This window comes from Myxocyprinus asiaticus, chromosome 1, assembly GCF_019703515.2.
Source record: "Myxocyprinus asiaticus isolate MX2 ecotype Aquarium Trade chromosome 1, UBuf_Myxa_2, whole genome shotgun sequence".
In the NCBI taxonomy this organism is placed as follows: domain Eukaryota; kingdom Metazoa; phylum Chordata; class Actinopteri; order Cypriniformes; family Catostomidae; genus Myxocyprinus; species Myxocyprinus asiaticus.
Genome location: NC_059344.1, coordinates 60,512,598 through 60,538,095, shown reverse-complemented (window position 1 = coordinate 60,538,095; position 25,498 = coordinate 60,512,598). Strand labels below are relative to the sequence as shown.

Here is a 25,498-nt window from a genome sequence, read left to right as displayed (position 1 = left end):
CGCAACTGAATTCTGAAATACCGGTATCCTAAAAATCTAAAGCTTGCATAGAATTTGCTGAGCAAATTAGTTAACACAAACTTGCACTTTTTCCCGAAGAACAGGTTTAATGATACTTTTAAAGAATACGTTATATATCCACATCGCAAAGTCATGATGGAGGAACGCACACACACATAGTGCTCCCAGAACCCCTCAAATAAAAATCATGCAATATATATATATATATATATATAATGATTTAATAATTATATTTCAATAAATATATATAATAAAAAGAATGCAAATAAATAAAATGTTACATTATTGTGGCAGATGAGTAAAGCATTGATAAGACAATGCATAAAGAGGCTTTAGAAGGCAATATATTGGTTATTTCCATTTAGTTGAACATAAGCCTATTATTGGTCTGTCCACAGCGACCCATTTTGCAATTCAATTCTGCAATCTGTCTAAGATAGAAAAGCCATTATAATAAATCTAAGGACACGTCAATGTACACATGCATCAGTCGAAAACTTTGAGCGTCTCACTTTGGTTGCATTGTGTCATAAACCCCTGCGTTTGAAATTGTGCTGTCCAGCTATGTTTGAACACAAGAATACCTTCTCATCTTGTGCTGTCCCTAGTATCAAGCAAGCAAGCCTAAGTGTGGTTTGTAGTCTATACAGCTGTGCATTGCCTATATTTCGCTTACTGCCCCCTGCTGAAAACAGGTGGTACTTCAAGCTTGAATTGCTCTGATGGTAGAAATATGCCTATGGTCCGGGGAAATGATTGTGTAAAAATAAAAATGACACTTTATTTTTTATATAATTAATCGCAGGTGTTGCAAGCGATTTTAGCATTCTAAAGCTTTCATGTGACTGAGATGTGAATTAGCCACGCCCCCTCATTCCAAAACCACCCCCTGCAAAGATAATTTTGAGACCAAAACCAAGCAAAAGAGCAGCACTCTTTGGTCCTATGGCTTTCAAATACAGCAGTGGCACAGTAGCGCCCTCAACTGACAAACATAATGAATCACAGCCTCAATGATCCGCTTCAGATATAAGAACGAGTAAAATGATTGACAAGTGAAAAGCATCAATTGTCGTGGACACATTTTTGTTTGCTGTTTACAAAGTCTACAGCTGTCACATACTGGTGAGATATCTCAGGACACTTATTTCATTCATGACTTAAGAGAGTAGGAACGTTTTTTGCATACTTTTCCATTAAAAAAAAATCACTTGCACCACCTTTAATGTGTATAGAAATCTAATAATATTTTGTAAATAAATATTTATACTTAAATATCAAAGTTTGCTAGATTTACTCTGCTAAAGGTGGAAATGTGTGTCAGATGTTTGTACACAGTATATTGCAATGGACCCTTTTTAGACTAAGCAGATATGACATTGTGCATCAATGCTTCTGATTGGCTGCTTTCAGATCACCCAGCAGTTAGAGGGCATTTGTCTACAGGTGATCGGCACAGTCCTGCAGCAGCACGTTTTGGGTGAGTTTCAAAGAATTCCAGTGAAGAAATTCCTTTTATGTGTGACCCTCTGGCTGTATTTTTCATTTATTGTTTGGTGCTAATGTTCCCAGAGTTCTACGAGGAGATCCTGTCCCTGGCCCACAGTCTGACCTCTCAGCAGGTGTCTCCTCAGATGTGGCAGCTGCTTCCTCTGGTCTATGAGGTCTTCCAACAAGATGGATTTGACTATTTCACAGGTAACGCAGGAGCTGATGTGTACTTTGCATGTTCGTGTGACGACAAACTTCCTTCTGTAATTTTAAACGGACTATCAGACAGTTGCACAAGCTTTCATTGTTGACACAGTTCTTTTGACTTGGGATAACCTCCTTAATAAATGAAAAATGCCTGAGCTGACACTTCCTGATTCCTCATATGTACCATGTTATTTCATTTCAGATATGATGCCACTACTCCATAACTACATCACAGTCGACACAGACACGCTCCTGTCTGATACCAAATACCTTGAAGTAATCTACAATATGTGCAAAAAGGTACCATTTCTCTCTTTTTAACACCTCCTAAGTCACTCTTTGAATTCACTAAGAAATGGTAGCAATATTACTGTTCCCTTTCAGATTTTATCAGGCGATCCAGGTGAGGACCCAGAATGCCATGCAGCCAAGTTGTTGGAAGTCATCATTCTGCAATGCAAAGGTCGTGGTATTGACCAGGTGTGCTTCTTGGTTTTATGACCATATTATGCTTTTCTCCTCCAGCATTAATTTATTAAAATTATGGATGCATAATATATCGATGGTCTGCCATCAGTTACATTTTTAATAACTTGAAAATCTTAGCTTTAGTGGTTTTTAATTGTCGGACTATTAGGTGGATGTTTGAAAGTAGATTGAACATCTCACTTAGTGTGTACTATATAATGTGTCTAAAAAGAGGGGAAACAATACAGAATTATTATACCGGCTGTCATATTTGATATTAGCCATAAAATACAACTGTAAAGATTATCATCCGTGTCGAAAATGTCGAAATCTATGCATCCCTCATGAAAATGTACAAAAAAAGAAATTGAGCTTTATAACTGTTCTTGCAGGTGGTGCCGCTGTTTGTAACGACCGCTCTGGAGCGTTTGACCCGTGAGGTGAAGACGAGTGAGTTGAGGACCATGTGTCTACAGGTGGCCATCGCTGCGCTCTATTACAGCCCACCACTGCTGCTGAACACACTGGAGAACCTGCGCTTCCCCAACAACACTGAGCCCATCACCAACCACTTCATCTCACAGTGGCTCAAAGACATCGATTGCTTCCTTGGGTACACACTCCATAGCTGCATGCTCACCTGACATTTTATTTTCATCTGTTTGTTTCATAGTGGCACATGGTCACCAGTCTCTGTGGTGATGTTGGTGAGCAGCCTGTTAGACGGGGCTATTTTTTATTTTATTTCTGATTAACCTGGACCTAGGTGTCAAATGTGCAGCCTTTTTGAGAGATTATGCCATCTAATCTTGTTTTCTGGATATCTACAGACTCCATGACAGGAAGATGTGTGTGTTAGGACTGTGTGCTCTTATGGATCTGGAGCAGAGGCCTCAGGCCATCAATCAGGTGGCTGGTCAGCTCCTCCCTGCCGCCGTCCTCCTGTTTAACGGCCTGAAGAGAGCTTACGCCTGCAGAGCTGAACATGAGAATGATGAGGATGAGGATGTAGAGGGTGGAGAGGAGGAAGAGGAGAATGGTAAAAAGTTTTCATGTTTATCTAAATGGCAGCAACAGTTTAGGCAACAAATTTTCCATTAGTTACTCTTGAAGGCTCTGTTCCAGAACCTAGTGAGTGTCCTCCGGAGGCAGCGTTTTAAGGCATCATAGGCATGCTCCCGACGCAAAGGCTGTTCCAAAAACTAGGTATCTTAATTATGCTTCCTCTTAAGATATCTCATTTTGGCCAAATTGTAAGGTAGCATCGGATGTATCCTTCACCGGGTAGGCGATCCCAGAATGCACCTTGATGTGCTTGGCGGAAAAATAAATCTGAGATGGCAGACAAAGCAAGAGAAATTTAGTTTATAAATATAATTATCCATTCTATATTGAAAAGTATTGATAAGTTTACTATGATACAAAACCAACAATTTTACCCAAAATGTGTGTCGTACGTATTTAGGCTCTTTGGAGGATCGCGTTGTTTCACTCGCTTCACCTATATTGATCAAAAGTAGTTGCGAGTCGAGTGTCCTGTGCACTGTGTGTGAGGAGCGCTATTTGAATGATGTGCAGAGCTGCCGCCTATGTAGAGCGTTCTAAATCACACTCTTATGAGGCATCATTTCAGTAAGGATGCTGCCATAGAAGACAGCTGCCTATGTAGGCAGTTGACAGTGAGGCAGTTCACTAAGTTTTGGAACAGACCCCAAGTCTTCTGAGTACTATTTGTCCTATTTTTGTCTTTTAAATATTAGTTGAAATACTTATAGGTAGACCAATTTGCCAATTGGTTACCATTGGTTCATTTTACCAGTGAATCTGTGCCGATAGTTGCTTTTTGGAACTATTGGTTAAATGCAAAAATCCATACTAATATACAGGTGCATCTCAATAAATTAGAATGTCGTGGAAAAGTTCATTTATTTCAGTAATACAACTCAAATTGTAAAACTCGTGTATTAAATAAATTCAGTGCACACAGACTGAAGTAGTTTAAGTCTTTGGTTCTTTTAATTGTGATGATTTTGGCTCACATTTAACAAAAACCCACCAATTCACTATCTCAAAAAATTAGAATATGGTGACATGCCAATCAGCTAATCAACTCAAAACACCTGCAAAGTTTCCTGAGCCTTCAAAATGGTCTCTCAGTTTGGTTCACTAGGCTACACAATCATGGGGAAGACTGCTGATCTGACAGTTGTCCAGAAGACAATCATTGACACCCTTCACAAGGAGGGTAAGCCACAAACATTCATTGCCAAAGAAGCTGGCTGTTCACAGAGTGCTGTATCCAAGCATGTTAACAGAAAGTTGAGTGGAAGGAAAAAGTGTGGAAGAAAAAGATGCACAACCAACCAAGCAGCCTTATGATTGTCAAGCAAAATCGATTCAAGAATTTGGGTGAACTTCACAAGGAATGGACTGAGGCTGGGGTCAAGGCATCAAGAGCCACCACACACAGACATGTCAAGGAATTTGGCTACAGTTGTCGTATTCCTCTTGTTAAGCCACTCCTGAACCACAGACAACATCAGAGGCGTCTTACCTGGGCTAAGGAGAAGAAGAACTGGACTGTTGCCCAGTGTTCCAAAGTCCTCTTTTCAGATGAGAGCAAGTTTTGTATTTCATTTGGAAACCAAGGTCCTAGAGTCTGGAGGAAGGGTGGAGAAGCTCATAGCCTAAGTTGCTTGAAGTCCAGTGTTAAGTTTCCACAGTCTGTGATGATTTGGGGTGCAATGTCATCTGCTGGTGTTGGTCCATTGTGTTTTTTGAAAACCAAAGTCACTGCACCCGTTTACCAAGAAATTTTGGAGCACTTCATGCTTCCTTCTGCTGACCAGCTTTTTAAAGATGCTGATTTCATTTTCCAGCAGGATTTGGCACCTGCCCACACTGCCAAAAGCACCAAAAGTTGGTTAAATGACCATGGTGTTGGTGTGCTTGACTGGCCAGCAAACTCACCAGACCTGAACCCCATAGAGAATCTATGGGGTATTGTCAAGAGGAAAATGAGAAACAAGAGACCAAAAAATGCAGATGAGCTGAAGGCCACTGTCAAAGAAACCTGGGCTTCCATACCGCCTCAGCAGTGCCACAAACTGATCACCTCCATGCCACGCTGAATTGAGGCAGTAATTAAAGCAAAAGGAGCCCCTACCAAGTATTGAGTACATATACAGTAAATGAACATACTTTTCAGAAGGCCAACAATTCACTAAAAATGTTTTTTTTATTGGTCTTATGATGTATTCTAATTTTTTGAGATAGTGAATTGGTGGGTTTTTGTTAAATATGAGCCAAAATCATCACAATTAAAAGAACCAAAGACTTAAACTACTTCAGTCTGTGTGCATTGAATTTATTTAATACACGAGTTTCACAATTTGAGTTGAATTACTGAAATAAATGAACTTTTCCACGACATTCTAATTTATTGAGATGCACCTGTATATTTTTTTTATTTTTTATTCGTGTTCCTCTGTGACTTTTTTTTAAATGGATGGCTCACCCAAAAATGAAAATTCTCTCATTATTTACTCACCCCCTTGATATCCTAGGTGTGTATGACTGACTGACTTCACCAGAGCACATTTGAAGAAAAATATCAGACTTTTGAAGCTCCAAAAATCACAGACAGTCAGTATAAACATCTTATATTGATCTTTTTCACACCAAAAGCGATTGTATCGCTTTAGAAGACATTAACCACTGGAGTCATATTGATGACGTTTATGCTGACTGTGAGAGAGAGATATATATATATATATATATATATATATATATATATACACACTATATTGTCAAAAGTATTCGCTCACCCATCCAAATAATTGAATTCAGGTGTTCCAATCACTTCCATGGCCACAGGTGTATAAAATGAAGCACCTAGGCATGCAGACTGCTTCTACAAACATTTGTGAAAGAATGGGCCGCTCTCAGGAGCTCAGTGAATTCCAGCGTAGTATTGTGATAGGATGCCACCTGTGCAACAAGTCCAGTCGTGAAATTTCCTCGCTACTGAATATTACACAGTCAACTGTCAGTGGTATTATAACAAAGTGGAAGCGATTGGGAATGACAGCAACTCAGCCACGAAGTGGTAGGCCACGTAAAATGACAGAGCGGGGTCAGCGGATGCTGAGGCGCATAGTGCGCAGAGGTCGCCAACTTTCTGCAGAGTCAATCGCTACAGACCTCCAAAGTTCATGTGGCCTTCAGATTAGCTCAAGAACAGTGCGTAGAGAGCTTCATGGAATGGGTTTCCATGGCCGAGCAGCTGCATCCAAGCCATACATCACCAAGTGCAATGCAAAGCGTCGGATGCAGTGGTGTAAAGCACGCCGCCACTGGACTCTAGAGCAGTGGAGACGCGTTCTCTGGAGTGACGAATCACGCTTCTCCATCTGGCAATCTGATGGACGAGTCTGGGTTTGGCGGTTGCCAGGAGAACGGTACTTGTCTGACTGCGTTGTGCCAACTGTGAAGTTTGGTGGAGGGGGGATTATGGTGTGGGGTTGTTTTTCAGGAGCTGGGCTTGGCCCCTTAGTTCCAGTGAAAGGAACTCTGAATGCTTCAGCATACCAAGAGATTTTGGACAATTCCATGCTCCCAACTTTGTGGGAACAGTTTGGGGATGGCCCCTTCCTGTTCCAACATGACTGTGCACCAGTGCACAAAGCAAGGTCCATAAAGACATGGATGAGCGAGTTTGGTGTGGAAGAACTTGACTGGCCTGCACAGAGTCCTGACCTCAACCCGATAGAGCACCTTTGGGATGAATTAGAGCGAAGACTGCGAGCCAGGCCTTCTCATCCTACATCAGTGTCTGACCTCACAAATCCGCTTCTGGAAGAATGGTCAAAAATTCCCATAAACACACTCCTAAACCTTGTGGAAAGCCTTCCCAGAAGAGTTGAAGCTGTTATAGCTGCAAAGGGCGGGCCGACGTCATATTAAACCCTATGGATTAAGAATGGGATGTCACTTAAATTCAGCTTCAAAAGAGAAATCACCATCCACTCGCATTTTAAGGACCTACTGAGCTGAGATATTTTCTATTTTTCTTCAAATGTCTTCAGGTGAAGAAAGTCATACATACCTGGGATATCATGATGGTGAGTAAATAATGAATTTAAATTTTGGGGTGAACTATCCCTTTAAATCGATTTAAAAAAACTATCAACCTATTAATCAGTTATCTGCCTTTTCCACCAACTTAGTTATCGGTATTGGCAAAGTCCACTATCGGTTGACCTAGTCATACGGTCTTTTTTATCGTTTTGCAATGTCTCCGTTTTCCTTGTCAACACTACAACGCGAAGATGGCGTTTTCAAATGTATCCACTTGGGAAAGCATTTTTGAAAAGCTCCGTTTTCGCTGTCAAAAATGCTGTTTCGTGTGGACTGATGGCCAAAATGTTGAGGAAAAAGGTGCGTTTTTAAATAAAAGCGCATTAGTGTGGATGTGGCCAGAGTGTTGTCAAATCAAAAGTTTTGTGAATGTAGCACCGTTTTGTATTTAATGATTGTAAATGCACACATTTTAATAGCTGAAAACAATGGCTATGTTCTGAATGGACTTGCATGCACTATATTGCGTACTTGTCACATGACCTTGTAACGTTAGATTTAATTCAGCGTTCAGTATTTTATTTAGCAATCATGTCTACTTAACATCAAAGAAATTGAATTATTTTGCAATTTAAATGTTCACTCAGTAATATTTTGAAGTATGTCGAAGTGACACACTGGCTTACAGTGACATCTAGTGGCCTGGAAGCTGCATCATTCAAATGCAGCAGTTTTCATTTACCGATGCCATTGTAGAAATTCACTAAGCCAGGATTAATTTAATCCATGAATGAAAGTGTCCAACAACAGGGAAGTTCAGAGATTAATCAAGTAGTATTCAGCTGGTCATGTGATCTAACGTGGCTGCCCCCATGAGGCACCCCTGCCCCATGTAGAATAAAAGAGCTTTTATAAGGTTACTGGTATGATTGAACTCTTCATTTCACAAGTGGTCATGATTTTATACATACGTTTCAAAATATGTTTCAATATTACTATTCATTTCTTTAGTATAAAACTTTTTAAATAAGGAAAAAAAATAACTGAGTGCACCTTTAAATGCAATTTTGCGTCCAAAAGTCAAGATGATCAAAATCGCGACATCAGTTTTATTGATCAAACTACAAATGGAAGGTCAAGTTGAGTGCATTGCTCTGGTCGTAGATCGCACGGTTTGAAAAATGTAGAATTCTGTGCATGCAGAAAATTTGCCCACTGCGTGCATATTTTAGAAATGGTAAAAGTATGGTAGTATGCTATTCTGAACATAGCCCATGTCCTTACTGTGAATACCAGCCAACTTATTAGACAAAATTGTAAAAAATAAATAAATTTGTCATCACATTTAAGGAAATTCATGATAGTATATGGTAATTTTGATGTTGATCCCTGCAGCCGAGTTGGCCAGTGATGAAGATGACATTGATGAAGAAGGCCAGGAATATCTTGAAATGCTGGCTAAGCAAGCAGGAGAGGACGGTGATGAAGACTGGGAGGAAGATGATGCCGAGGAGACTGCTCTCGAGGGCTACACGACCTCTGTGGACGAAGAGGACAACAATGTTGATGAATACCAGATCTTCAAAGCCATATTACAAAGTACAGAGGTTTTCAATATGCATGAAATAATACGTGATTTAAAGGGTCGTTTTGTTGACTCGGACTTGCTCTCTCTCTAGATATCCAGGCCCGTGACCCAGCATGGTATCAGGTTCTCACACAGTGTCTCGATGAGGAACAAAGAAAACATCTTCAGGATATTGCAACACTTGCAGATCAGCGGCGAGCAGCTCATGGTGAGGCAAAAGAGTTTCCCATACTCTTTCGTGCCAAAATGTTGTTTAAAAATGTTTTGTTCGGCTTGCTGATTTGTCATTTCCTTTCCGATTCATTCTAGAATCAAAGATGATTGAAAAGCACGGAGGATACAAGTTCACAGTTCCCGTGGTGCCATCCAATTTTAACTTTGGTGGCAGCGCACCTGGAATGAATTGAGTCCTCCTGTTCCCTTTCCCCTTACTAACTGTGACTGAATGTAGTGAAATGAAAACACTTGTTTGTGTTGCTCCCTGAAGTAGTGGTTCCACAACTGGTTCTTCTCTCTCACTCTTCAAACTGACTATTGAATTGAACAGCACCAGAAGACGTGGGAGGCAACCAAACGCAACCAATGTCTGGGAAAACAAACCGAGAACTTGAACGCTAAGCAAGTGGGGGAAAAAATAAAGCTCTGAACAACTGTTGCCTAATGGGATCCAAAAAAAAAAGAGGGATACCATAATGGCAGCTCTCGCTCATACATACAACGGGGGCTAAAGATTTGAAATAATGAGACATAATGTCAAATCATTGTCACTGTACGGGCCAAAGGGCCTTTTCAAGATTATACCTCTGGCAGTAGTGTGTCAACGTTTTTCGTCATCACAAACAAAAATCTCATATTATTGTACATACTAGCCAAGGCAATCGATTTTTAAGTTGCCTGGTCGAAACAACCAGAGGCATTTGTAAGGTAAGGTGTCAACATGCGTATTCAAATGTAGCATATTGGATACTTGTCATAGCACTATGTGATGCCTGATCTCTGTATATTAATGACTAGCACTTTCATATTGTTCAGGTCTCTTAGCCTTCTGTATCAGACTGCAAATTTTTTAAACTCAGTTGAAGACTATTTAAAAATCGGAACTATGTTACCTGAATGGTGACTTCTCCTATAATGGTTGGTGTTCAGAGGGCTTCAATAACAGTGTGTGGCAATCATTTGCTGCTTGTAATGATAACATTTTAGGCTCCAAACTAAAATGCACTTGGTGTTCAATCTGGATAAAGACATTTGTTACAAGCACTGAAAGTCATTTGATTAATTAATTGGAGCATGAATAGTGGAAGTCTCAAGCGTTTGGTTGATGTATGGATGAACCATCAATATACACAACATTAAAAGAAAATATTAAATCAGATTATTTTTGTGATCATATCGCCTTGCCCAAAATATTCTCAAAACATTGGCTTTTTTTGGCCAGACTATTGTAATTGTTTCTTTAATACAATGTAGGCCCTTTTTGGGGGAAAACATGCAGCAATTATGGGGCCATCATGCCAATACCATGGACATTGTTAGGTTGAGTTAAATTATTGGGTCATATATCATTTTACAGTCCCTAAAGACATGATCTCAAGGTCAGGTTCTGAGTTTTGTCTCAGCACACTGTTTTGTTTCGTCAAGGGTTACCAAGATACAGTCACATCTTTTAATATAAATGTCCACGCTTATCTAAGTTTAGGAAACAAAACACGTTTCAAAGTCATCGTTTTCCAAAGTATACAGTAAAAAGGAGCATTTTTGGTCAAGGAAAATGGCATTCTAGTGTGGATGAGAGATAAACATAGCAAAACTAATGCATTTTTATTTTGGTCAAGGAAAATGGCATTCTAGTGTGGATGAGAGATAAACATAGCAAAACTAATGCATTTTTAAATGAAAATTACGGAAAGGTGAATACATTGAAGATTTGATAATCATAATATTCTACAAGCTTCCCAGGAATAAATGTAAAGAGAAATTATGACTTGTCAAGAGTACATTTCTGAAATTTCTAGGCAAAGTGTGACTACTTTGAAGATGCTAAAATATAACTCGGTTTTGATTTATTTTGGATTTTTAGTCACAACAATTCCCATAGTTCCATTTATGTTATTCCATAGTTTTGATGACTTTACTATTATTCTAAAATGTTTTTTTTTTATTATTTTTTATAAAGAATAAGTGTTTCAAAACTTTTGACCGGTAGTGTATATATTTTATATATTTTTTATCATTTACTCACCCTCATGCCATCCCAGATATGTATGACTTCTGCTGAACACAAAATATTATTTTAAAAACCTTTTTGTGTTTTGCAGAAGAAAGTCATACACATCTGGGATGGCATGAGGTTGAGTAAATGATGAGAGAATTTTCATTTTTGGGTGAACTATCCCTTTAATTTGAACTTCATAGTGATTTTGGCCAGTTTTATGATGATTTGAAATGCATGATGGCAAAGACCATTTCAATTCAAGTTTCAGCCCAATATGCTAAAACATTGCCAAGATATTGCCTTACTTTCTGTCTGGCATTCTCACTGTCACATTTGTTGATTACAAGCATATGATTTGGTTCCAATAGTCACTATATACATTTTCATATATATAAAAAAATAAATAAAACAAAATTCAAGTTGGCAGGTAATCAATGTGGGCAGAAACCAATATCATCAGGTGCACTTAACTAGAACAGAGACCGTTTAGCTGAGACAGCCCACTTGAGACCACAAATGAATGGGAGAGATTGGAAAGGGAGAAGGAAGTCTTGCCTTACAGCCAAAAGAGACAATCACCATTTTTAATGATACATCGCCTGTTCATTAACTCGAGAATGCACATTAACTTGACCAGCCTGAAAAATAGCATTTTTTTATTAGCATGATTTGAGCTAAATTTATAATACCATTGTTGTCAGATTTGACTGCTAATTTGAAGTGTTATTTGATCGTAATCTTGACCAACCATTTTAGAGATTTCTGTATTTCCCCATTCAAGTAACACGGAACTTTACTTGTATGCCACTTGTATACATCGCCCGGGCCAGGAGTGTTCCAAGGATGGCCACAACCTGGACGACTTGCCTTGAAAGGGACTTTGACTAGAATTACATTTTTGGGCCACAAAGTTAAAACGTATGCAGAAATGTCATATTTTGAACTGGTGTTTACATTAGAGGGTTCTAGAGACTGACCCCAAAATGGTCATCAGCATTGTTGAGACCCTTCCCAATCAATGTTCCAATTTTTGCAACTTTTAACCATACTATTCTTTGGGCTCCAATAAACTCCTTGCAAGAAAATGCAGAATAAGATGACACAGTAGCTGTTTAAGCACTTGGTGCTTGGCTCCATAATAAAAAACATAAGTCTGGTTGTGCTCCAAACTAGAAAGTCTATAATTTGTAAGACTAAATGTCTCTTTTAACATACTATGCATCTATACTGGACTTGACACTTTATCCCTTTTGTAGGTATGTGTATAGGTTTATTGTCCTCTGGGTATTTCAAGGTTAAGACCTGAAAAAAAAATCAAAGACCAGTGTAAATAGAGATCATTGAGGTTGTTGACAGCTAATTCATAGGGTTGTAATTTTATGAAGATGCAGTGTAGAAGAGGGAAGAGACCTTTTGAATGCATAGGAGCAACGTTGTTAAAGCCGAAGAGATTGATATAATCTACAAAGCCCATCCCTTCATGTAATGAAACTAGTACACAGTGTTGTTATTAGTTGAAACTAATGGGTTCCTCAGCAGATCGTTTCACTGTGTATGACAATGTTCTATCTAGAATCACCCCGACAACAAACAATTCATGGTTTTAATTGGTATTCAATCAGATATGCCTGTTGCGTTATCAGTCACTGGTGGGTTGATGTAATGAAACTTTCAGACGAGAGTTTCATATTTCATGCTTAATATTTTTAACTACAGTATAGCGCAGGATTGACCATCACTCAAAGAAACCTAATGGAAAACATTCTGTATGGAAAAAAGTGCCTATATGACTATATTGTAATTTACAAGAACAGATGAGAGTATACAATAATACCTTTTAAAGACTAAGAAGCATTACACAATAAAGCTTGCATTGACTATGTCGCATGTTTATGGAGATAAGTATTATTTCTATGATGTGACTGAAGGTGTAGTCATGGCAGCATCTGCAACAATTAGCCTTTTATTGCATTTGATCCCAAAAGACTGCAGATCTTCTTCAGCATCAGGTCTACGATCGCCTTCTCTTCAGATGGCTTAGGGAAAAAGAGATAAACTGTTAACATGTTTGGAAAAGTGGAAAACGTGGCATTAAACTATTCATTTGCTCATCACTGAAAGCCACCAAGATGACAGATTTTAGGTTGAGCACTATGAATGTCATGAAGATAATGCAGGATCCAGTTAGGCAAGCACCCAGAACTGGATTGTAATCCAAAACCTGTAGGTATAAAGAGATGACATGCAATGTGTAACATGTTAAAGAAATTATAAGTGTGTCTGAATGCAATGTGCACTGCTAAATTTATCTCATCATAGTCAAAGATACCCAACTGTAGGCATATAATGGTTTGAGCAGCCTCAAGGAAAGTTCTGTAAGAGCAGAGCCTCCAGCCGTACATTAAATTGCACTAATGGGATACAAAATTAGATAAACATAACTTTATAAATGTTGCCAGCATGTGTTTTAAATGATCTCTAATAACAATGTCTGCAAAGATGTCCGTGCTGCTTGGGTGCTATTTTCCAAGTATTCTGAGATCATACAATATTTGTATGAAAAAGAGACTGTGTTTTCCAGAAGAAAGTCGTACGAGTTTAAAACAACACAAGAGTGAGTGAACGTTCCATTAACAGTTAATCCAATTGGAATACAATTATTTGACTTTGTTCACATATGGTATCTGAAGACAATTTTCTATTTTCTTTACATTTCAATGGTTTTATTTCACTTTGTTACACTTGTGTTCCTGGTCAAAAATGACTGGCCATTGCAAATGAATGGATTAGATTACAAAATACAGAAATATGAAGTGTTCAGAAGCATCCCAATCCTTTAGATGAGCATGTATGTGGATGTGTGTTTGCACACACAAAGTCCTCGGACATGTACACACACACACAAAATGTGAGCTGAGCACCCTCTTGTGCATTGTTTTTTTCATGTACACTCTTATTTCAAGATCTACTTTTCATATTATGTTGCGTTTGGGCTCGTTTGTATCAGGATAGTCTGCTGTAAGTTACTATAAGTCATTGTCTATATTACATGTACGTTTTGGGAAGTAATAAACAGAAGTGTCTTTTTGTCATGTTTTTCCTTATATTCATGTGTCTGTGGGAATTAAATACACTAATACTCACTGCAGTTTGGCCTCTGAGTAAAACAAATTTGTTCATTGAATTCTACTAATTGAGATCTTTCCAATTATATATAACACATGGCTATCTTATCTTTTATATGATTTTACCAACTCTGAATATAATTGTTGAAATAACAAATTTGCAAATGATGAGAACGAAACAGTTCTTATTTGTGAGCAAATTAAAAAACATGATTTAAGAATTAGTAGGATCAGCTATATGCATTGTAAAGTCCAGATTCTACGCTTTAAAACCACACCTATTTTGTGCAGATCAAGCAAGAGGTTATTAACTTATTACGTATTTATTTATTTATTTATTTATTGCTGGGAGTGCCCCCCACTGGCCCGGAATAAGCTCAGTTGAATTAATCCTTCTATCAATAAAAATATATATATTATAAAATATGTTTAAAAAAGGAGTACAAAACCTGTCATAATTACTGAAAAAGAAGTTGATTAAAAGATCTGTTGCAATATCTTGTGATAATTTATGCAGTAAGAGAGATTTATAAGCAATCTTAGTTGGTCGGTCATTTTTGACCCGGCAACACAAGGAGTGGTAGCAAATGAGGAGCACAGCACAAGGGTTAAACGATTTTCCTCTTTTTGTGGTCATAAGGTCATAAACGGTTTAAGCAAAAACCTATTGGCATACGTAGATTTTGCCCATTACCCCAATTTCACTCTGCATGTAAACACTTTTACCGGTGTTCTTTCCAGCTTATCCAGAGTGCACAATTGTGGCATGCATACCTTTGATGTTTTTACGTCAAAAGCAGAGAATAATAAGATGTTTACATGAAGTCTCTTGTGTTGATTTTGAAAAAGCTGATTCGTGGTAGTTACACTATATTGCCAAAAGTATTCACTCACCCATCCAAATAATTGAATTCAGGTGTTCCAATCACTTTCATGGCCACAGGTGTATAAAATGAAGCACCTAGGCATGCAGACTGCTTCTACAAACATTTGTGAAAGAATGGGCCGCTCTCAGGAGCTCAGTGAATTCCAGTGTGGTACTGTGATAGGATGCCACCTGTGCAACAAGTCCAGTCGTGAAATTTCCTCGCTACTGAATATTACACAGTCAACTGTCAGTGGTATTATAACAAAGTGGAAGCGATTGGGAATGACAGCAACTCAGCCACGTAGTGGTAGGCCACGTAAAATGACAGAGCGGGGTCAGCGGATTCTGAGGCGCATAGTGCGCAGAGGTCGCCAACTTTCTGCAGAGTCAATCGCTACAGACCTCCAAAGTTCATGTGGCCTTCAGATTAGCTCAAGAACAGTGCGTAGAGAGCTTCATGGAATGGGTTTCCATGGCCGAGCAGCTGCATCCAAGCCATACATCACCAAGTGCAATGCAAAGCGTCGGATGCAGTGGTGTAAAGCACGCCGCCACTGGACTCTAGAGCAGTGGAGACGCGTTCTCTGGAGTGACGAATCACGCTTCTCCATCTGGCAATCTGATGGACGAGTCTGGGTTTGGCGGTTGCCAGGAGAACGGTACTTGTCTGACTGCGTTGTGCCAACTGTGAAGTTTGGTGGAGGGGGGATTATGGTGTGGGGTTGTTTTTCAGGAGCTGGGCTTGGCCCCTTAGTTCTAGTGAAAGGAACTCTGAATGCTTCAGCATACCAAGAGATTTTGGACAATTCCATGCTCCCAACTTTGTGGGAACAGTTTGGGGATGGCCCCTTCCTGTTCCAACATGACTGTGCACCAGTGCACAAAGCAAGGTCCATAAAGACATGGATGAGCGAGTTTGGTGTGGAAGAACTTGACTGGCCTGCACAGAGTCCTGACCTCAACCCGATAGAGCACCTTTGGGATGAATTAGAGCGAAGATTGTGAGCCAGGCCTTCTCATCCTACATCAGTGTCTGACCTCACAAATCCGCTTCTGGAAGAATGGTCAAAAATTCCCATAAACAAACTCCTAAACCTTGTGGAAAGCCTTCCCAGAAGAGTTGAAGCTGTTATAGCTGCAAAGGGTGGGCCGACGTCATATTAAACCCTATGGATTAAGAATGGGATGTCACTTAAGTTCATATGCGTCTAAAGGCAGAGGAGCGAATACTTTTGGCAATATAGTGTATCAGCATGTGTGCATGTTGCATTTGTTAACATGTACACCAATATGCCGATAATAACTAAAAAACCTTTTTTCTTTGCTTTTGACGTCAAAATGTAAAAGGTCCGGTTACTATTGCGTGATTACATGGTCTTATACATTGTCGGCTAATTAAGCATAAACAGAGCAAGACTGTGCATGTAAACGTGCTCATTGATTTATATTCAGAGCTTTCGGGTTCAATTTGGAGGGAAATTTCAGAATTCTGTCAATCAAACTTGTGTATTTACGTCATGTCCTTAAACAAATAAAAGGTCACACTACTATGTCATGTGTTATTCTACTAACTTCCTTAGTTGCGATATTTTTTTGGGGGTTATAGGTATATGTCTTTTATAGGACTTTATTCATGTTATCAGTGACTCTTGGTGTAAATAGTCAGACACGGAGTTAGCAGGCGAACATGGGTTTGCCTAAAACCATCAGATTAATCCGCACAGAAGAGCAGTGCCAAGGCACAAATGACGTAAAAAACAAAACAATGATGGTGTTGACATGCACACCAAAAGGCTGGTAACTACTAAAAATCAGCTCATTCAAAAACCAGACAATGAAAGAAAACCGCGCTTCCATGAGATTTGAAATCATCAGGTTATTCTCTGTTTTTAACGTCAAAACACAGTCTTGTGCACAACACTTGTACACATTGTAGAACTTGTTAAGAATGGCAATAAAATTAAACTGTTTATGATCTTACATCAATTAAGGAACACCATTTAAGGCTTTCACATGACCTTAGACTTTGTTGGCTTATTAGGCATAACCAGAGTACGAACGTGCATGTCAATGCCTTCAACGATTATGCACTGCATGTAAACAACTTTATCAACGTTCTTACTGGCTTATCCAGTGTGCGTAAGTGTTGTGCACATGGCAGTGTACATTTTGAATTCCAAAGCAGAAAATAATGTGAAGATTGTACACTCCAAAAAAAGAACTCTTTGGCTGAACTTGATTCAGTCATGGACAGTAGTTCCTCATGTTTAAAATACGTTTTCTTAACTGGTGGCCTGGGTAGCTCAGTGAGTAAAGACGTGGATTACCACCCCTGGAGTGACTCCAGTCAGGTCTCCTAAGCAACCAAATTGGCCTGGTTTCTAGGGAGGGTAGAGTCACATTGGGTAACCTCCTCGTGGTTGCTATAATGTGTGGTTCTCGCTCTCGGTGGGGCGTGTGGTGAGTTGTGCGTGGATGCCGCAGAGAATAGGGTGAAGTCTCCACATGCTCTACATCTCCGCGGTAACGCACTCAACAAGCCAAGTGATAAAATGCGTGGATTGACGGTCTCAGACGCAGAGGCAAATGAGATTCATCCACCACCTGGATTGAGGCGAGTCACTACGCCACCACAAGGACCTAGAGTGCATTAGGAATTGGCCGTTCCAAATTGGGGAGAAAAGGGGAGAAAATTAATAAAACTACCATGTAAACTTAAATACTTCAAGTAGAGGGGACCTGATTGAATTAAGTAAACTTAACTAAATTAGACATGTTAACTCTTCTTAATCTCAACACAACAAAACAGTAATCATTATAAGTCTCTCCTTTACATTCATCTTCATCAAAAAGACAGACTCAATTTGAAAAATTATATTAGAAAATTAGAAAATATACCTTTTACCTGCTAATCATAAAATTAAATCAACATCAAATCATATTTTAGGTTATAATGTGTATAACTAGGCTTTGAATAGAATATTAAGAACTATATCTGATGTTATAAATAAAAAAGATGGGCATGTTCTGCCCCCACATTTAGAATTTCATGGGCATTTTTCTCATTTTTGGTTGGTGGCATTTTTGCCCCGAGTCCCCCTTATTTTCTCTTGTTCTTAGGACCTGTGTCTGTGAAAGTCTTTGATTTTTATGCATGTGTGGTTGGACTTGGTTATAATATTTTTGTAAATTTAGAATAAATTGAAGTGCAGACTTAATTGATGAATCATGATTTTAGTGTGCCAATGTTCACGCACTGGTTTAACACTCATATACGTGATAAATAGGTGAATGAGACCCTAAGTGCCTCTCCAAGAAAACTGATGATAGATTTCCCTTTAATTTTACCAAGCAGGGTGCTTTCCTGAGTTATCATGCCACAGTCTGATGCTCTGCAGCTCTCCCAGTGAGATGGGTGTTGTGAGCAAGAACATGTCCAGTCCTCTTCTTTCAAACACTGGCTTATCAGGGTCAGTCAGATGATGAGGTTCACTCTCCCCTTCTGTGCCCTGTAGAGTCACTGTCACCTGGATTGACAGTGTTAGTAATAGTTAAGATTAGGAGTCGACAGAGCCAATAACATTTTAAAAAAATACTGCCGCTGAGGCTGGATGACTAACCTGATGTGGACGCACCACGGCGATGCCCAGTGTTGATGCTCAACAAGTAGCGATATTAAGATACATGATCATTGTCCTCAAGTACTGTGACATTCACCTTTAAGAAAGCAAGATCATACATACTATACAAGTTAAAGGGATAGTTCACCCAAAAATGACATTTCTGTCATAATTTACTAAACCTTTTGATTTTCTTTTTCCATGGAATTCAAAAGGAGATGTAAGGCAAAATGTTAGCCTCAGTCATTATCACTTTCATTGTTTGGAAAAAAAAAATGCAATGAAAGTAAATAGTGACAGAGGCTAACATTCTGCCTAACATTGCATTTTGTATTCTAAAGAAGAAGGTGAGTAAACGATGACAGAATTTTAATTTGTTTTTGCATCCCTTTAGACTAGTACGTTTTTATTACGTTAAATAAATATAATGGCAGATTGTTTTTCCAGGTAAAATTAAAAGAATTATAAGTATCTTACACTGGACATTCAACTAAACCAGATTTAGGCATCAAGTAAATAAGCTAAACCTTTACTGCAACCTGAATGTCCTTTCTTCATGCCCATACCATGACCAACAGGTAAACCAGGACGATGGCACCTACAAAACACACCACCACTGGATTGTTGACAAAGGTGGCAAAGATTTCAGCCACGCGGGACACATCAACCACGTTGGGCATGACAAAGTAAGAGCTTCCAAAGAAGGTCAAATGGTTACACAGTCATTGAGTAACCAGTGCTGTAGTGCAAGGGCCAACCTGAAAGAAAGGTGAACCAGTAACTGTGAGGTCAAGAATAGCCCTCTGTGTAAATAAAATGCTTATGATATCACTTTAAAGAGCCATTCACATGAACAGTGACGCGTAGCAACAAAGTATCCAGAAATCATTCATTTTCAGTGAGAGTAGGTAAAGCAATGTGGGCGTCTCCAGCGATGCAACAAAGTTGAGAAAAGTTTAACTTCATGCAAATGAGCAGCAACGTGATGTGGTGACTACCAATGGGATTTGAAGATCTTGGAGCATGTGTGGTCCGTCTCTTGTAGTTACAATGAGCAATTTTACAGTTCTAGATCATGTCAGAATTTGTCGACATTCTGAGTCATTACATTTATGTACACTTTAAAAGTTAGTTTATAGTCTGACTAAAACAAAATTTTATCTTTTTTAAAATGTCGAGTAAATGCTTTGGTCAGACTAAAATCATACCAGTCCAATTTTTGCTAAGTCAGACTAACAGACCTAATGGGATACTAATGGGATTGTAGCTATATTATACACTTAAAGGCTATAAAATACTATATGCAAGTATATGAACGCAGACCCTTCTAGCAACGTACTGTAAGCTTGATTTCATGCGTTGTTGCATTCTAAAATGTGTGGAAACGAAATTCATAACTCTGTCTGCTTCTGCGGTGAGTTTTTCAAGCCAACTATTGTCATGGTGGAGCAAAAGTTTGAGGAGAATGTTGCTGCGCAAGTAGACAGAAGTCAATATATTTTAGCAACTTACCTGAATAATAATGGCACAGAGTTCTAATTGTAACTCTATCGCCCCCTTGAGTACCTAGGTTTGTTACCGCCACAGTAACGCAAGAATGCACGTTAAGTATGTGCAACCAGACCTCGCGTTGCCAATGTGTTGGTCAAGTGTTTACATCTGCGTACAAGTACTTACATAATTACTATGTTTCTGGCCTTAATTGGACCACAATTGACCTCTGCGTTATGCGCATGATCTCAAAGAAAGAGGTGACTCGCAACACATATTTAACAGTTTCTTAGCTGATGACCTTCATTCCAATATTCAGATTAGACACTATGTCATGTATATTTGGACATACAGATGAAGACTGTAGCTCGACTACGAATAAACCCACTGTAGGCTCAATTATACCTGCGCATGTAAACGTACTGAATGATCTTGGTTCATGTATTGATAATTGTTCAGCTTATTCATGAAATGGTGCATTGAGCAATGCTCCAGTGTACAGCATATACAAATGCTTTCTCTTACAGAATGTTTTTTTTTTTTTTTTTTGCAGGCAAAACTTATTTCTGGTCAAAATAGAATGGAATTTTTTACCAGCAATACATCCCGTTTGTGATCAGATTTTCCAAAACTATGGCCAGTTGTGCAGCTGACCAGTAATGTTAATGCATACTGCATTAGGATCGCTTATTACAACAAACAATCCAGCTAATCCAGCAATAAATTCACTGTCAGTGTAAAAGGCCTAAAATACATTGGATGTTCAGCTTACCCTACAGCCATCACTACTCCAACTGGCCTTCATCTCATCCAAGTACAAACACTGAGCAGCAATGGTCGTGATGAAAACTGAGGCATTTGTAGAGTTCACCACTGCATCAAAAACAGGCCTCACTAGAAGATAGTAAATGCCCACTTCTGATGTCATCACTGTAGGGTTCAGCACCCATGTATACCTCTCCTCTGTGCCACATAAAACTAAAAGAATCATTATTAATGATTCCTCAGATTTTCTAGATTTTCAAGATGTCTATTGAATTGTGTATTTATATGTGTTAATAATTAATAACTTTCAGAGTCCCCATCTTGAGGCAGCTGAATCCGAGCCTCATAATTTGGATAGGTGTCTCCTCTGAGGGGTCTAACTTTATATCCACAGGAATGTTGGATGCAGTCACACTGATAACCACAGTGCTGTAGTTTCCCAGGTCCAGAAGAGTTTGGTTAACCTCTGCCACCTCTGTCCTTGGCAAGAGAATCTAGGAACTGAATTCTTAAATCTTAGTGCTTAAATTTTAGTCAACTTACACTACATGACCAAAAGTATGTGAACATCTAAAAACCACATCCATATGTGCTTATTGAACATTAAGTAATTTAGAAAAAAGATGCAATGAAAGTGAACATTCTGCTAGCATCTCTGATTTTGTTTCACAGGAGTCATATGGGCTTGGAACAACAGGTGAGTAAATGTGGACAGAATTTTCATTTGTGGTCGAACTAAGCCTTTAAAAGAGACATTGTTATGGCATATTTTCAGCGATTATCTATTTTTTTTTTATTTTTAGATTTAATATTTAATTATGGACATTGGTTCCACACAATGAAAATGAGTTTCCTTAATATGAAATTAAAATGTAGGCTCAACTCAAATACTTTGTTTTAGTGAAAACTAAGTTAATTGAGCAAGTAGTAAAAATCATGTTGAGTGACAACCATCTGTTAGAAGGCTGAATCCATTTGAGCATTTCATAGCAATGTGATCATGTCACTTTTTGATGACTGTCACTATCAGTAGATGTTGGACCCAAATGGATGACAATAATAGACTCTCAAAAATAGGTAGCAAACATAAACACAAGAGCGAAGACAGACCAAAGCTAACTTGAACCCACTGAACACACGAAACTCAAGAAAAAATCTGGCAAAACATGAGGGAAGGAACACAATATATAGGGAGGCAAACACATGAAGAACAGGTGATACCAATTAAAAAAATGATGGCTAAAAATAACAAGATGAGGGAGTGTGGTTGAGGGAAACAAGCAAGCGGTGTTGGGAGAGCACATGGCAAACAAAAATAAAGACAAAGTCATGTGCTCAAACACACTACAGACAAACATAACCAAAACCAACAATGAAGGTAGGGCAGTCCAGGTAAGATAGTGACAGTAGGACTGAAGGGACGGTCACTGAAGAGGGTAATAGGTCAGGGGTGGTCACAGAGGGAAGGACATCGGCAGCCACTGGGGAAGTGGAGTGGTTGGCGGCCACTGGTGAAGGGACTATGGTGGTGGCTGCTGGAAGCTGAACAGGATTGGTGGCTGCTGGGGAAGGGTCTGACTTGATGGCCCCTGGGGAAGGGTCTGATTCGATGGCCCCTGGGGAAGGGTCTGATTCGATAGCCCCTGTTGAAGGGTCTGACTCTACAGCCCCTGGGAAAGTTTCTGATTCGACGGCCCCTGTGGAAGGGTCTGACTCGTTGGCACCTGGGGAAGGGTCTGACTCGACGGTCCCTGCGGAAGGGTCTAACTCAATGGCCCCTGGGGAAGAGTCAGACACAACGGCCCTTGAGGAAGTGTTTGACACGACGGTCCCTGGGGAAGGGTCTGACTCAATGGGCCCTGAGGAAGGGTTTGACTTCATGGGCCCTGGGGAAGGGTCTAACTCAACGGCCCCTGGGGAAGAGTCTGACACAACGGCCCTTGAGGAAGGGTCTGACACGACAGTCCCTGGGGAAGGGTCTGACTCAATGGCCCCTGGGTAAGGGTCTGACTCGATGGGCCCTGAGGAAGGGTCTGACTCCACGGCCCCTGGGGAAGGGTCTGACTCGACAGCCCCTAGGGAAGTGTCTGATGCGACCGCCCCTGGGTAAGGGCCATACTTAACAGCCCCTGGGGAAGTGTCTGGCACGGGGGCCACTGGAGAAGTGTCTGACACTTTTTTCAGCATTGCTTTAAATATTTGTTTTAGGAGATTGCATGGCTGTATGATTGATTGTATGCACCTATTTGTAACGGGTGTAGCTGAAATAGCCAGGACTGTTATTTACAGGGAGTCCACATACTTTTGGCCATGTCGTGTATGTTTACAGAAACCAAGCTTTTGGCCTCTCATTTTACTGCACACATGCATGACAATCTGTTATCAGTGTATTCAGGTTTCTGTGATGTTCTAATATAAACCCCTCTACCTCAATCTCCTCAGTGAGGTTTGCCAATGGAATCACAGAGCTATTGTTCCTGGTTAGAGTGAGAGATCCCACTGCACCACTGATAAGCTTGCCCTCGCATCAGGCGAATGGGTTTATTCCAAAACTTGTCATCTGTGACAGGTACAAGATTAAAAACTATGGAACTCAAATCTTAATTTACATTATGACACCATCAAGTAATTAAAGTTCCTGTAGGGCAGGTATCAGGCACTACTCACCAGTACATCTACTGGTTCTTCTGCAGACAGGACATCAGAGCCCTGAGATGGGAGCGTAAAAAAAAAATGTTTAAAAGCTGTTTCTGAAGGACATCTGATGACATTCTAAGAGAACAATACAGAATGAGTCATTTTAGTGCTTACACAGCATCATGACTGCAATTTATAGGCCCCATGAAGTAAGACTAGCTTTTAGGGTTAAGGCCATATGTTAGCTTTGAGGTATGTTAGTGTACTTCTAAAACCTTACAAAATGAACATTCTATCTATTTTTTAGATAGATAGATAGATAGATAGATAGATAGATTACACTGTTTATCCAACCATTTTAAAGACAATTAATTCCTTTAGAGGGCTACTGCATTTATATTTCCTGTTGACATACACAATCAGCCAAAACATTAAAACCACCTGCCTAATATTGTGTAGGTCCCCCTTGTTTCTATTCTTTAATATAATATTAAGAACTATTTCAGATGTTACAAATTTAAAAACTGAAGAATTCATTACGAGGGCAGTTTTTGCCCTCTCATTTTGAATTTTGGGGACATTTTTGGTGGCATCCCTGCTGGAATGTAAAGCAAAATTTGGAATGTTTAGAGGAATGTTTATTGTGTAATGCAATATTTTATATTGAACAAATTACAGGAGTTTTTACTAAAATTTGCTTTGAAACATTTGTAACATTCAACCCTGAAACAGTTAGAATGTAACAGGGTTGCCATAAAACTATTAATCAATTTTGATTTCAATTATTACCAAAACTGTGTGATGCTTATGGTGGGTCTGTACCCACCATATTTTTGGTCTGTACTCCTGATATTTTTCTGTAAAGATGAGCTGCAACCTTTCAAAATGAATTTAATTTATTGTTTTATTTTTTATTAATTAATACATTTTTATTATATATTTTATTATTATATTTTATATATTTGTATATTATTTTTGTATTAAATACAACACTATGTTATTGTAGTTTTATTTTGTAATGTATTATTTATTTTAAATATATAAAAATTTTTTTTAAATTATTTTTATTTTTAAAAATAAATATCACTGTTTTTGAGAATGCACCATACAGTAAATAACAACTTTTGTTTTTAAAGGGTGCTAATAAACATATGTGGTTACAGTGGTTACAGTAGTCTTAACAGTAACACCTGCAGGCTTCCTAACAGTGATTTTCACCAGAAGAGTGTAGTTGCTACGCTTATCCCCTAGAGGGAGAAAAAGCCACTTCGCTGCATGTTTCACACCACAGTAAAAAAAGTTACCTGCAAAAAAAGGACAAAGTACACAGAGTTAACCTTTATACACACAGGTTGACTTAATCTTTATCAACAAGGCCTAAATCCAGAACATAAATTTGTTTTACTTCTTACCACTGTCTGTTTGGAAGCAGTACGTACAGGTCTCAGCTTTACAAAAAGACGGATCCACTGAGCATGTGATGTTAAAGGGTGAGAGAACATCACTCATTAGAGGGCTAATGATACAAGAGGGAGGCCTGAGTCTATGTGCCTTGAAAAGTCGATTGATGTGTTAGTCAGAGATGCAACAGTCTGTGAAGGAGGCTTGTCTAATGTAGGGTCGTCCTCAGTTATGGATGTACCAAACACTGGAATATTGTACGTAGCAGATCCAGATAGGTCATCCTTGATAGCTGAAAAGCATTTATTAACTGTGGGCATAAAAGACAAGCAACTCTCACCATAAACCACCACTACTATATTCTGCTGTACTTCTTGCAGAACTTCGCTCTCTATTATAAGAGAGGTGACGTTCTCTGCCTGCTTTATCAAAGGCCTTCGCATTGACAATGAGCGACAGTAACTCAGAAAACCTTGTGAGAAGTGAATGTATTCATCAGCTTGGCATATTATAATATATCTA

General features: G+C 39.1%; 1 protein-coding gene across 1 annotated transcript in view; it reads left to right on the top strand.

The window, feature by feature from the left end:
• The window catches only part of LOC127440441 (importin-7-like), a 37,636-nt gene extending 24,685 nt beyond the window's left edge, over positions 1 to 12,951 (top strand). Inside the window, exons 17-25 of the mRNA XM_051697011.1 lie at positions 1,435 to 1,501; positions 1,594 to 1,719; positions 1,922 to 2,019; positions 2,104 to 2,199; positions 2,580 to 2,800; positions 3,018 to 3,226; positions 8,662 to 8,865; positions 8,946 to 9,062; positions 9,164 to 12,951. Of these exons, the coding sequence (XP_051552971.1) occupies positions 1,435 to 1,501; positions 1,594 to 1,719; positions 1,922 to 2,019; positions 2,104 to 2,199; positions 2,580 to 2,800; positions 3,018 to 3,226; positions 8,662 to 8,865; positions 8,946 to 9,062; positions 9,164 to 9,261 (1,236 nt within the window). The 3' untranslated portion in view covers positions 9,262 to 12,951. The remainder of the gene's footprint in view (positions 1 to 1,434; positions 1,502 to 1,593; positions 1,720 to 1,921; positions 2,020 to 2,103; positions 2,200 to 2,579; positions 2,801 to 3,017; positions 3,227 to 8,661; positions 8,866 to 8,945; positions 9,063 to 9,163) is intronic.
• The last annotated feature ends 12,547 nt before the right edge of the window (positions 12,952 to 25,498 follow it).